Source organism: Kryptolebias marmoratus, linkage group LG19, assembly GCF_001649575.2.
Source record: "Kryptolebias marmoratus isolate JLee-2015 linkage group LG19, ASM164957v2, whole genome shotgun sequence".
NCBI lineage: Eukaryota > Metazoa > Chordata > Actinopteri > Cyprinodontiformes > Rivulidae > Kryptolebias > Kryptolebias marmoratus.
The window spans coordinates 8,841,503-8,855,943 of record NC_051448.1 but is presented as its reverse complement, the minus strand read 5'-3'; the positions used below and the strand labels follow the sequence as shown (position 1 = coordinate 8,855,943).

The window sequence follows — 14,441 nt, the reverse complement described above, 5'->3', positions numbered from 1 at the left end:
GGGGGGGGGGGGGGAGGATGCATTCATATGTATAAATAAAAGTTAGCATTTTCACTGGTGTTTCATGTTATAGTGTGGGTTTGTTGTTATGGTTCAACACAAACCTGTAGGATTCCCGGACAGCTTGAAATTCTTTGCCACCAATCCTTTCGAGTCGACCCCTGCCTGTCTGTTAGCAAAATATCTCCTGAACAACCTGACGGATTTTAATGAAACTTTTAGGATATAATTACTGGATGCACATCTGCAACTGATCAACATTCCGGGCCGACCCAAGTCAACATGGCCGCCACAGCCAACTGATCTTAGAAAACACAAAAATGTCCATAGTTGGTTTATTTTTAAAGATATTGTGCTAGAATTTGCCGAGCTTGTAGATGAGAGTCTTTCGCAACTTAGTTGATATTTATTGTGCAAGATCTTAGCTCCAAAGCTTAGCATTAGCCGTGGGAGTCAACCCTGTTTGTCTGTTAGCAAAATAGCTCATGAACCACTGGACGGATTTTACTGAAACTTTCAGGAAAAAATAGATGGATTCACATCTATAAATGATTACCTCTTGGGGGTCAGTCAAATTCAAGATGGCTACCACAGCTGATGAACGTTAGAAAACACAAAAGAGGCTATAACTCAGCCAGTTTTACAGATATTGAGCTCAAATTTGGTGTGGTAGTAGCCCAGAGTCATTCACAACACATACTTTGAGCGCTCTGAGATTGCACGTAATTTTCAAAAGTTTGCCCAAAATTGTCACTTCTCAGTATAAGATGATCAGTCTGAAACTCTGGCATGAAATGGATTGGGCAATATGCATTCCTTCAAGGAATGTTAGGTCTTTAATTTTTAATTTCTTCTTTCATACACATCCATCACAATGTCCTAGACGTAAGCCTTGCCCTAAAAATTGAATTTTTCTAATCCTAAGCATAAAATATTGGGTTTCATTTCATAATTAAACTCAGTACTTTTGCTCACCTTTCATTCTATAAGGTCTTTCGTCCTATAAGGTGCGAAACTTATAAATTAGAAATATTTAGTAAATATTCCTGAGGAATATTCATAATACATTGCTACAAGAACTGCCCACTTCCATCACATCAACGCATCAGTCTTCATCAGGTATTTGCCTTTAAAGAGGTTGTCGATCATGGCGCTCAGACCACGCCCCCTGGCGAAGTCCAGTTTGAGGCTATGACGTCACTACGATTATTACCCCGAGAGAAATAAACAAATAAAAAAACAAATGAATCCAGGCTGGTTGTGTGGTGCCCCAAGCCTCCCGTCCTCCTCCTCTCTCCTCCAACCTGCCTGAATCCAAACAGCCTCGTCTTCTTTGTCTCCCCGAGTGCCGCCTGGCTGCAGTGCGCGATGCGCGTGCTCGACGTCCATGTGCAGGAATGCGCGTTCTCGGCAGACCAGGAGTGTATACATTGCAGCATGGATCTGCTCCTGATCTTTTTTTTTAATGTCTTGCGTGTTTCTGTTGCTCTTGTGTTTATTTCTTCGATTAATTTCTAATTTTTCAGATAATTCAGAGTCAAAGAGGGACACCCACTGAGTCCTGACTGGATCGGGTCAGAAGAGATGGTGCCACCTCAAAGACCCACACTGAAAGATATTTATTTATTTTTGTTTGTTCTCTGCCCACCAAAGAGAATACCTGATGCAGCAGTTCGGCTCCTGCAGAGTTAACTGCTCTCTGGGCCGCAGCAGCAGGGGGTTATGGGATGTCTGAGGGGTGGTTTTTGCATCTGCCCTTCATGTAAGAAACCCAGCTGTGTCAGACTGAATGTTTACATTATCTGCTTTGAGTAACTGCTTCACATTGAAGCAAATTTCAGCATTTGGTTTCTGTTTGGGTGACTCATGCATAATCAAATGCTGACTTTTCAGCACAGAAACGCATGTAAACATGTAACACATTGCACTTTGAGTGCCCCCCCCCTCCCACCTCCCACACACACACACTCGTTGGATTTATTTTACTTGATCATTAATGTCAGATTACACAAAGTAAATGGCAGACATGTTCCCTGTTATGTCTGATTTAGTTCTTATATAAAAGGTGGTTTCACACTTCAACCTCTCTTTGCGGGCGATGGCCCTGACTCCAAACAACACAGTCATGCACACAAGCCTGCAAACACACACACACACACAAATTAAGATGATTTCCTCTTTACACGAGGCACACAAACAAATGATAATTTATTCCAGATTAAAGCCCCTTAATAAAGGGATTAGCCTTTAGGAAATGCCTTTTATGGACATCTGTATGAGGACAACAGCCCACTTTAGATGATAAGTCAGCGTTGGTATAAAACTAACAATCTGGTGAGGATGGAGTCAACGACTTCTCCTTTAAGTCAAAGTGAATCATCCAGTTAGGACAATCACAAAGCATGGCAGGCGTCTCTGGTTGAGTCTGATGCCCCCCTCACCGAACAGCAATGCTCTAATTGGATTAAAGGGACCTCAGCATCAGATGTGATTGATTTTTCTTCAGCTGAGAGTTATGGTGGGGGGTAGACAACCGATTCAAGCACCATTAAAAGATTCTTGTCATGTGCGTGTATCCGTGCGCCACCCTCCCACAGTGCCCCATGGAAAATAACCAGATCGTGCACGAACCTTACGAACATGTCTGTAATTGCTCCATGAGTTGTTGGCCTCCTTTGCACCCCTCTTACGTAATGCTCTCAGCTGAAATTAAGATGTTATCAAAGCTTGCTGGTGCAGGCTGGAGTGGTGCACTAAGATGACCTCATCCTCAGATGGACAGGAATAAACACAAAGCGATGGGCTGATCTCTGCTGCCACCTACAGGCCAACATGGGGAACTGCAACCAACCACTGGTCAACAATTCAGTCAGAAATGCGGATAAAAAAGGGGGAAATAATCAGCTGTTTCTGTCAGTCCGGATCTACAATCACTTTAACATTTCTGCTACAAAAGTAAGATTTTATTGTATAATAAAAACACCACGTGACTCCAGTGTGAATTTAAATATAGAACTGTAAATATGAACGAGAAAAATCTGCATGTCTGCTGAAGGAACGGAAACTGAATTAGCAGAAGCTAAAATTACCCAAACAGTAGTCAAAACATAAAATGAGCAAAACAGATGCTTATAATAGCAAAACTGTTGCTAAAAGTAGTAAAATAGATGCTGAAGTCATCAAAAATAGTAGCTAAAATGAGCAAAACTAAAGTTAAAAGAGCAGAATGATAGAGCTACTCTGCTGAAGCAGATTTCAAAGTCTTTGTTTTTTTGTAGGAATTAAAAAACTCAGTTTTGTTTATGGGGAATTTTAGTTTAAATAAAGTTAATCATTTCAAAAATTTTAAAAGTTACAGCAAACAAAAGTAACACCACACTTTTCCTGATCGAGCTGCATAGAGCTAGTTAAAATAGCACCAACTGTGCAGAAGAAGTTTGATTGCAAAAACGTGCAGAAGAAAACAGGAAAACTGAGAATCCTGACTCTGTGTTCACGCCTTAAATGATAGAGAAAAGGTAAAAGGGTGAAAGCCGCTGGTTCAGATCTTAACTGTGCACGTTTCTGTGGAGTTTACATGTTCTCCTCATGCATTGGCTTCCTCATATGTGGACTGATTTTATGTCAGACCTACAGCAGATTCAACACCTTGTGGTTTGACTTGAAACCTCTTTTTTCATAAAAGAAGAATACTTGATCCTTTTCACATTCAGCCACTAGAGGGCACTAATCACCTGCAGTGGGAGACAGTTGTGCAGTGAGCGTCTGGCGTAGTTAACACACACCGGAAAGCTGTCAATATTCTTTTAATTGTCCACATGGGGGAGAGAGCACACCTCGCAGAAACCCTCCAAACACATAAAAGCGCGGTATAACGAATACTACAGGTCGCAGTAGCAACCAGGTCCTGCTTATTTGTGGATTAAAGTGCTGAAAACTAAATGATGTGATGATTTCTTAGGAGTCCGGCTAGTTAAGGAGGCCCCGTCCTGTCTGGGGACAAATCATCACCACGACAGTTGGTCGCAGATGTGTTCATGCGTCTCCTGCTGGAGCTGCGATCTCCCTCCATCCAGTAGGACTCAGACTGCATCTCTCTCAGCCTGGAGACGGTCCTCTGGAAGGCAAAGATCTCCTCCTCCGCTGTGAACAGAGTGAGTCTCTCCGCTGCCTCCTGTCAAACAGGAAACAAAGTGTTTCGCAACTCAGACACTTAAGTCCGATCAGTGTTTATGTGTTTGGAAAGCGACACACTTTCTTTGTTATATGTGGCAACTACACAGAAATGTGTTATCCCACACACACACATACACACACAAAAGCAAAAACCAAGGTAACACATGACGGTTAATAAGTGAGGTGAGATCTCACCCCGCTGAGGCCCAGATCATCCAGCAGCTGTCGATCTCTCTCGTCTTCCCCTCCGGTGTGGACAAAGAGCTGGTCCAAAGGAGCCGCTGCCAGCAGCACCACTCTCACCTGGGAACGAGGGATTAGATATGGGAATGACCTATGATCCCAGAATGTTTTCTGTTTAATAATATTAATGAAAAACCAAACAAAAAAAAACTAACTCTAAATGTTTTAAATTTCTGTCCAGTCAGAAGTACTAGAAGTACTAAGTGAGAAGGTAACAGTGTACTGTGTATATCTATACGCTGCTATCTTCAAAATCTTCAAACTTTTAGAAAAAAAATCTAAATCCAAATCACTTCCTTGTGGCTCAGTTGCAGGTTCTGACCTTCTCTACGTGGGAATAAATAAAAGGAGAAATTCTGGAGGCAGGTTTAAAACGTCCTCTAAGACCTTCAGGCCCAGTGAAAAGATAAATGTAATGTTCGTGTGTGCTTCTCGGCGGGGCACCTTGCTGTCGTAGAAGGTGTCGATGAGGGTGGTGAAGCGTCTGGCCTGGTCCTTCCGACTCAGCATCAGCGTGGGAACGTGGCGGATGAAGACGGTGTCAAAGACCCGAGCCATCTCCAGGTAATCACCGGCTCCCAGAGGCTGGACAACAAGCGAGACGATCACGCACAGCGTTAGAATTCCTCGAAAGAATGCATATCGCCCACCGCTTTAGACTAAGATCATCTTATGATGAGAAGGGAGAGAGTTGTAGCCAAACATTGTAAACATGCACAATCTCATGCAGTATCACAAGATCTATTAGCGCTCAGAGTATGTGTTGTGAATGACTCTCAGCTGCAACTACATCGAATTTCAGCTCAACGTCTGTAAAACTGAATGCGCTGTGGCCACTTTTGTGTTGGCTAATGTCAGCTAGCTGTGGCAGCCATCTTGAATTGGACTGACTGCAAAAGTTAATCAGTTGTAGACGTGCATCTAGTGATTACTTTCTGCAAGTTTCATTAAAATTCGTCCTGCGGTTCATGAGATATTTTGCTAACAGACACACACACAGGCAAAAAAACAATATTGTCTTAATTTGTTTTTCTGTGATAATTAAATAAGCGTGGCCCCATGCATCTATAAGACAAACAGATCCATGTGTTTATAGCAAACAGACACAAAGCGAATCATACACTCTGTGTAGTCAACCTGAAAGGAGAAAAAAAAGGACAATTTAACAACAAAAGCATGTTGTGCAAAAGACTCCTGCTGATGTAACGTCCTTGGGGCTCCTGCCATTCAGTTTGATTGCTCTTAAAATTAATGAGGACGCATGGCAACATATGTCAGAGGAAGCCTTGAAGCTAAAACTCTCCATCAGGGCTGAGACGTCACACACACACACACACACACACTGCAGATATGCAGCATCAAACAACATCACGTGAGGCCCGACTAATCAGGATATCAGGACTGCTGATATCAGAACAAGAACAACGCAGAACGCCGACTGCCAAAGGGTGAAAGGCGGGGGATCATGTTTTTGTCTGTGTCTGCGTGTGTGTTTTTGTGTCTGTGAGCAAAATGATCTCACGAACCACGATACAGATTTTATTCAAATGTTCAGAAAGTCGGTGACGAACACACCTCTACCCCTTTTGCCGTTAACCCAATTCAAAATGGCCACCACAGCCGATCAACCTCGGCAAACACAAAAATAACCACAATTTGGTCACTTTTGCAGAAATTGAGCAGAAGCTTAGTGTGGGAGCAGCTGAGACTGATTCGAGCACTATCAGATCACGCAAAATCTTTGTTTGAACCTTTGCCATTAACTATCGGAGTCAACTCTGGTAGTCTGTTAGCAAAATAGCTCAAGAACCAGAAGATGAACTTTAATGAAACTTTCAGAAAGTAATCATTGGATAAACATCTCCGGCTGATTAACTTCTGGAGCCAATCCAACGTAAGATGGCCGCCATATTAACTGATTTAGAAAAACACATAAGCGGCAATAATTCAGTCCATTTTACAGATTCTGAGCTAAAATTTGGTATGGTAGTAGCTGAGAGTCATCCACAACACATGCTGCATTACTTTTCAAGTTGGACCAAAACGGTTATAACTATTTCTCAACATGAGATGATCGCGGCGGGTGATATGCATTCCTTTAAGGAATGCCGGGCCTTTAATTTGAGCTGTTTCAGTTTAAGTGGAGAGTGGAATTGGGACTGCGTGTTTAAGAGAACATCGGAAAACTAATTTCCAATCGTTTTTGACCTTCTATACTATTAGAAGACTAAGAAAACTGAATGTAATTGTACGTATTAACTGTATTCTGAATTTCTCCGCCTTGCAGTTGAAATACTTTAGGTTCTATAAAGTCAGAGGAAGATAATTACACGTTTAGAAATGCTTGCGCTGGTTTTCCTCTGTGCAACAGAAAACCATCTGAGTGCTACTCACTCTGCCACACAGCTCATCAAAGGTACAGTCAGCGACGGAGCCACAGGTCTTCTCCAGAGTAACATCTCTGCCCAGAACGCTGAGCACCCGACGGCCTGGAACTACAGAAGCACAAACCCAACGATAACCAACCTCCACCTCACCTGAGCCATTACGTCCCAGCAAATCACGGCAATGGAACGTTACAATATTGTACGAAATAAATGTTGCAAAAAAACAAAAAATCACCACAGCGAATCAATTTCAACAAACATAAAAATGGCTCTAATTTAGTCAGTTTGACAGATAGTGAGCTAAAAGTTGGTATGGTAGTAGCTGAGAGTAATCCCCAACACATACTTCGTGTGCTAACAGATCACACAAGATTGGCACGCAAGGCGGTGGGCGATATGCATTCCTTGAAGTTATGATCATTTAATTCTGACTGGATTAACAAGCTAACTGCTAATCTGAGCAGGGGCAGGATTAAAGTGGATTGCTGTTGTTCCAAAGTATCTTCAGTACCAGAAATATCATCTTGATTAATGCAAATGCCACTTTTTAAACCTTTACAGTTTTGCATTATACTGTTATTTTACTGCTGGAAGTACTAGAAGAGCTACAGCTAGCTCTTTGTGCAGGCAAATAACCATAAAATTCTTTCTAAATAAACATGCAAAGCAAAACTCAGCAAATAAAGATAAAAAAAAAAAAGTTTTGCATGACCCTTTATGAGCTGTTGAAGATTGAAGCTTAGTCTGGGCCCCGCTCAGACTAGCCTTCAGTGTCAATCCTGTCAAAATTAAACTCAAGTTGTCCAAGCTGAGGTTGTTCGAAAAGCTATCTATCTACAACAGCTTAGATATTTATTGTTCGTTGTTTAACTTCCTCACCGCTGTTTTGTCTTAATGCCAACTCGTCAAACAGCGTGTCCAAGCAGGCCTCCGCGCCGGGCTCCCCCGTGCTGCAGCACACACAGAGGAAATAATTGGATATGAAATTAATAAGGCTGAAGTGGCCACATCAAACGCTGGCAGCCAGCAGAGCATGGGTGTCAGGTACTTAGCTTTTCACTCCATCAACTAAAACCGGGATGTTTGGCTCTAAACACGAGCATTAGGCTCGAGGGGGGCTGTGTGTGTGTGTGTGTGTTTGTGTCTGTTTGTGCGCTTGTGTTTTAACTCCAGGTAAAAGGGTGTGATGAGCTCTATTTACATACACTAAATGGATAAATCCTGTTTGGCAGTGCGTGTGTGTGTCTGTGTGTGTGTTCTCCTAACAGTGTATATGTAATGAGAAAAATGGAAAACTAGCTTTTAAAGCTCTGCCATTTTCTCATGTTCTATTGATTCCTTTCATTCTTTTCATGGCTCTTTCAAGGTAATGCAGGTTTTTATAAATCTCCCTGCCTGCTCCTGCCCATTTATGCACCTGTTTGCCTTCTCTTTCTATCCTTAAAAAAAAAAAAAAAAGAAAGAAAGAAAGAAAAAAAATCAAACTACAGGACGTGCACAAACATTTCCTGTTCGTGAATGTTTGTGTGCAGGTTCATGTCGACTCGTTAGCAGAGCCCCGCAGCATCTCTGAGCTGCAGAGTGGAAACAGAGCAGGAAAGGGATGCAGACTGAGTTTGGGTCTTACAGGTGGTAGAGTTTTCCAGCTGCGGGCTTGTCCAGCGTCCTGTAGTCAATCCCTGAGTCCACGCAGACGGTGTGGCAGTACTCCTGTCAACAAACACATGCAAAACACGCTCCAGCAAGGCAAGCTTTGAAATTATCCTAAAGAACGTGTGCTGATTCTCCTGAAATCTGTGTTTGAAATCACAATATAAAAAAACTAAAGAGTTCAGAGCACACTTCATATAAAATCAACAATGGTGAGAATCATTTTGAGTATAAGTTGTTGTTTTGTGAACTGTTTTTGGTTGTGCATTGTGACTTTTGCGAGTCCGAATTTTATTAAATAAAAACACAATTGAATTTAAAGGCCTAGCATTCCTGGAAGGAGCGCATATCACCCCGCCGCGGTTTTACACTAAGATCATCTTTTAATAAGAAGAACCGTTTTGGTCAAACTTGATGGGCAGTCTCGGGTGTGAGATCTCGAGAGACAAAGTACGTGTTGGGGATGACTCTCAGCTACTACCACCTCAAACTGCAGCTCAACTTCTTCAACTGACTCAGGTGTAGACTTTTTTTGTGTTGGCTAGGGTCAACTAGCTGTAGCAGCCATTTTGAATTAGGTTGACTCCAAAAGTTAATCAGGTTTGTTAAAATCCATCCAGTGTATTGTGAGGTATTTTGATAACACAGATAGTTGTTGACAGAGTCTTAGGGAAACGAGTGATTAGTGCTCAGAGTATGTGTTAGAAATCAGTCTCAGCTACCACCACACCACACTGAAATAGGCATTGTTGTTATTTTAAAGGTCAGTTGACTGCTGCGGCCATTTTTGAATCGGGATGTTTTATAATGACATGCCCTCTACAAGTTTCATTAAACTTTATCCGGTGGTCCATGAGATATTTTGATAACCAACAAAGTTTACAGTATAAATCCTTTTTTACTCCTTTGCTGTTCTACTTTATGTGTAGCAGGAAGAGTGAGAGCCGTTTTTTATCTCCGTGTTCTTGTCACAAATCACTAAGAGGGACAAAGAGCAAAATGGTGTCTGAACAGGTAAAACACCGGGATGTCAGAGAAGGCAGCGGGCGTCGTCCTCTCCTCTGACAGCTCTCAATTTGATGTTGGCGCTTCGTGATTTATTGAGCTGAACTATTGTTCGGCAGCGGTTCGAGTGCGTTCCAGCCGCACTGAACCTGCCAAACTTTTCGAAACAGTGTAAAACGTCAACAGGATTCATGTCAGCGAGTGCAGCGCAAACTATAATCATCATCGCCGCTATTCTATCAAAGAAAAGAGAGGAATTGCATATCATTCCGTGCGAGCCATCAGCAGCTGACTGAGTATTCAGCGACAGCTCCGTTAAATTATGAAATCAGTGAATTTCTGCCACTGGCCTCCTTAAGCTGCAGGATAATTAGTAATCATCACAAAGCAAGGGGACGGAAATACTCTATTCTTCTTCGCTGTCAACTTTTTATCTCCGTGTCCGCTCACACAAACGGGGTTCCCACTCTGAGCCAATTGGCTGAATCAGGCTTAATAACAACCTGACAAACTCGCCCTCCCTCACGCACAAAAGGGAGGTGTCATTTCATCAACCTTCCGTGACCCCGCCAACCGGTAAATAGTCGCTCAAAAAGAAAAAGAGAGGAAAAAAAAAAAACTTGTCACAATTGCCGCCACATCATTAGAACCTCTGTTAGGCTTTTCTCCTGCCATCTCCCCCCCCCCACCCCCTTTATAAGCGTCTACCTACAGTGAAGACGGCTGACGGAGGTATAAATAAGAGAGGGGAGAAGAAGGAGGAATGGAAACACAATCAGAGATGATGATTCCATTGGTTATTTATAATCAGATGAGGCTGAGGCCTCGCGGGTCATTACTTGATTATCCATCTCGAGGGGATTGTCAAGTTCCCCACTCCTTCAAGATTTCCTCCGCCTACACATTGTGGTCTTCCTCAACCCCTCCCAACACCACCGCCTCCTCCTCCTCCTCCTCCTCCTCCTCCACCACCTTTCATCATGCTCCTCACCCAGTCACGTCTCAAGTCTACTTTGCAACTACCAGCCGTACCTCAGACTGTTTGTTCCATCTGAGCTGTAAATCAAACAGCAGTTTATCCAGACAGCAGCTTTTCACCGGCGTCTTGTTGTTGTACAAACTATTAGCCTACAGATAAGTTCAGCTAGTTTGGGTTGGGTTAGGTGCCAGCAAAAATATGTCATAAGCCGCTGGCCAGATTTCAATGACGTTTCCTGGAAGTAATCACTGGATGTGTGTCTACAGCTGGATAACTTTTGGAGCCAAGCCACAGCCAACTGACCTTAGAAAAGGCAGAGATGGCTATGATTCGTCGAATTTTAGAGATATTGCACTAAAATGTTTTGACATTACCTATTTGGAGTCAGCTTTGTCTGTTAGCAAAATATCTCATGAACCACTCGATGGAATTTATTGAAACCTTCAGAGCGAATTCATCAGATGTACATCTGAAACCGATTACCTTTTGGAGTCAATCTAATTCAAGATGGACACCACAGCTAATCAACATTAGCCAACACAAAAATGGCTATAACTCAGTAGATTTAATAGATGTTGAGCTCAAATTTGATGTAGTAGTAGCTGAGAGTCATTAGCGACACATATTCTGAGTGTACAATTCTGTCCCTTCACAGCATAAGGTAATCTAAAACTCTGGCATGAAAGGCTGCGGGCGATATGCATTCCTTCGAGGAATGCTAGGTATTTAATTTGGCTTCTTGTCAAAATTAAGGAAAAGTGCAGCTTGAACACTTGCAATTGGCTAACAGATAAATTATTGTCATTCTGTTGTAGCCTCAGATTTACAATCTTAGGTTTTTTTTTTTTGGTCCAGAAACGTCAAAATGAAGCAGACTCTTTAGAAAAAAAGTCATCCAAACACATGTAGCTGCGATCATGTCATTGTCTGAGCTGGACAGCCGTTTAGCATAAAAACAGAGTGGCTTCTCGTTTTTTCTTTTCTCTCTCCCCCCCACATTCGCTGCCTCTGCTCCCCCTCGTGACATATCTCCCTCTCAATCCTTCACTCCTCAAAAAGTTGCTTTTGAGTTTTTCAAAGAACGCGGGGCCATTGAGCCGCAACAAAAGCCAAGGATAGCTGACTATCGGGCCCTGATGAGGTCCACTCCCTCATTACCCGGTAGCAGAAAACATTTGATGCCTCCTTTTTTTTTTTTTTTTTTTTTTTGTGTTTGGTCTGGAGAATTGACCAGGCTTTAAAAAAAATGCAGGGTGGGAAGACTGAAAAAGAGATGAAGGAGGGGGAGAAAGAGGGGGGGAAAGGTTGTCGTCCATTCAGCGGTGTGTGTCTTACAGCCTTGTGTGAAGGGACAGAAGAAAAGTAGGAGGGGGTGGGGGGGCTTAAAACACTGCCTTTATGCTGGCAAGTTCTGCTCGACTCTTCTGACATCAAAGTGTTTTCACTAACTGGGGAGTTGCTGTGTGTGTGTGTGTGTGTGTGTGAGTGAGTAAGCTGGGGGTGTATCTGGTGATTTTATTCATTCCTCGGCTGTCTGGTGTGTGTGGGGGGGGAGGGGTTACGTGACAATGTGAACACCCTAATTACACCTAATGATCTATTCCCTTAAAGTGCGACTGCCTTGGGCCAGCGATGGATTGTTCAGCTGGCTCGTTCTCACAACCTCCCCGTTGCCTCGGCTGCTCCTCTTGGCGAAACATCCTTTGAGTTACAGGCTTCACCTTTAGGGGACTGGGACCCCACCACTGGACTCCCACCCCCCACTCTCAACCCCTCTGCTGTTTCGTTGGCCCACAACCAAACTAAATTGAAACTCACCTGGCCAACAGAGGCCTGCATTATTGGCAGGAACAGACAAGAAATTAACACCTGGAGTCTGATAGCAAATAAAACAACAAAAAAACATACGGAATAAACTATAAACCATTAATATCTTAGCTGTTGTAGAACAATCTCAGTTTGAAGAAGAATTGACAAGCTAACAGTCTGAACAGGGTCAAAAAAACAATATTGATTGCTGCCGGCTTAATATAATTCTAATTTCACAAATTTCATAGCAGTTTTCTGAGAGTTTCATTAAAACTTGTCCACTGCTAAAAACAACAAAGTGCAGCTAAGTGTTAAAACGAGCAAATCGTTTGTTACGGAAGCTGCTGTAATTTGTTTGTTTGCTAACAGACAAACACACAAACAAACACATGCACACACACACACACACACAGACACACAATTACATAATCACATCTGATGGTGGCAGGTGAATAAACAAGTAAAATAAATGAAGCTATATGTCCAGTATATTCATTTCAGATGCACACATGGACTACCAGCTCTTTTTTCATATAATTTGCAAAAAGATGTTTTATAAAATCAGGATTTACAGAAGGAGATATTCTGTGTGTGCATAACAAATCAAAATTGTGGACAAGTCAGTGGTGTGCTGTAATTGTGACAATCAAACCTTCTGAAAAGCGCCCCACCACAACCGGAAGATGTGCGGAGTGAAATGTTTGTGTTAGGAGTTGCCTTGAGCTACTTACGGCCTCCTTTTTCACTCATTATGCGAGGGTTCAGAATAATTAATCCTGCTTTATCATCCAGATAATAAAACATCAGTGAGGCTGACAGTAAATCGATAAAAAAAAAATGTACTGAACTTTAGCGTCCAGGCTTTATTCCTTAGAAGTCCAAGGGCAGAAAATCAATATATGTTGTATTAATTGATCACATTTTAAGTGATGAAATTCGTCGCCTTCACATGCACACAGTTATCGGTTCTACCCCGACCTTAAACGCTCGGGAAGACAATGTCTCTCATCAAACATGGAAGTCCATTTGCTGTGAACTCGCAGGCCTTTCTGCTCTTCATGCTCACAGCCTCTCACCAAGGTTTCCTCTGGAGGACCGCATCCCTCTCATTCTTTAATTCTCCCATCATTCTGTTCGGATTTATACATTTCTGTTCCTCCCAGCGCTAACTGCTCAGCACGTTGCAATTATCAACAATGACGCGAAGATGAAAAAAGAAGGAGAGCGGATCAAAAGAGGGGTTAACGTGAGCGGGACACCCAGAAATACTCCAAGTTGCCTCAGTGTTGTTGTCATGTTTTTCTTTTTGTTTTTTTGTGTTTTTTTGTTTTTGTTTTGTTTTGTTTTCTCCCCTCAACAGCTTTGTGCACAACTGTGAATCGAACAACCAAGAGGGAAAATAAAGTCACTATTCTGCTACCAAAATACAGAGACCTGACCTTGGGTGAGTAAAGCCAGTGAGCAGAACAGGATGGTGATAGAATAAAGAGCGAGGATAGAAGGGTGGAGAGACTGGATGGGCAATGAAAAGTGGAGTGGAGAGGGAGGACGGCTCATGAGAGAGAAAGAGTGTCTTAGTTACAATACTGGCAGTGTCCATTAAAAAAGCCTCCCCCCCTCCAAACCCTGTATTTTTTATTTTTTTTTTTACAAAACTCTGAGCTTTGCCATGGCTACAAAGAAAAAGAAGCCTTAACAAATGAATATAATATCCATCAGCTTCTACAGGGGACAGGAAATTACAAATAAATCCAAAGCAGTGAATATCAGCCAAGCATTTGTAGCACTAATAAAACTTGATGCCTTCCGCTTCTTAAACTGCGCTTGATCTAATGCTTTCTTCAGATGTTTGTGGAGGAAGGGCCACACTGTGGAAAAAAGGGGTCCTAACTAATCAGAAGTCAATGGTTAAATAAAGACGTTGACTCAGGCGGACAGAGGGGGCGGATTAACCTCTACCACCGCAGCTCAGGTGATCAGGAGAAGGGGTCAGAGGCCATTTTCTTCACGCCCTTATTCTCTCCTGCACTCACCACAGAACCAGACTCTGGCCGGAATGATCTGCGTCCCGCTCCCTGCAAGAATTAACTCAATCTATTAGGGGTCAGCTAGTTAGCAATGCCACCTCGCTAGAGCACACTTTAACTTAGCTGAGCCAGGCCGCCATAAAGAACGCAATTCAACCCCCCCCC

The 14,441-nt window shown here is 42.6% G+C and overlaps 1 protein-coding gene and 1 long non-coding RNA gene across 4 annotated transcripts in view; one reads left to right on the top strand and one right to left on the bottom strand.

Annotated features, from left to right (window-relative positions):
* Window positions 1-3,790: 3,790 nt before the first annotated feature.
* afg1lb (AFG1 like ATPase b) overlaps window positions 3,791-14,441 on the bottom strand; it is a 24,452-nt gene continuing 13,801 nt past the window's right edge. For 2 of the 3 annotated variants that reach the window (XM_017423211.3, XM_017423210.3), the window contains exons 8-13: window positions 8,434-8,516; window positions 7,686-7,756; window positions 6,814-6,914; window positions 4,864-5,004; window positions 4,372-4,479; window positions 3,791-4,174 (exon numbers count right to left, since the gene is read on the bottom strand). In XM_017423211.3, coding sequence (XP_017278700.2) covers window positions 3,974-4,174; window positions 4,372-4,479; window positions 4,864-5,004; window positions 6,814-6,914; window positions 7,686-7,756; window positions 8,434-8,516 — 705 coding nt within the window. In that variant the 3' untranslated portion in view covers window positions 3,791-3,973. The remainder of the gene's footprint in view (window positions 4,175-4,371; window positions 4,480-4,863; window positions 5,005-6,813; window positions 6,915-7,685; window positions 7,757-8,433; window positions 8,517-14,441) is intronic. The other variant, XM_025007460.2, reaches the window with a different exon arrangement.
* Window positions 4,023-7,017, top strand: LOC119617994. The gene is made up of 3 exons (XR_005234521.1): window positions 4,023-4,154; window positions 4,728-4,983; window positions 6,826-7,017. It is a non-coding gene; the product is annotated as an uncharacterized LOC119617994 (long non-coding RNA).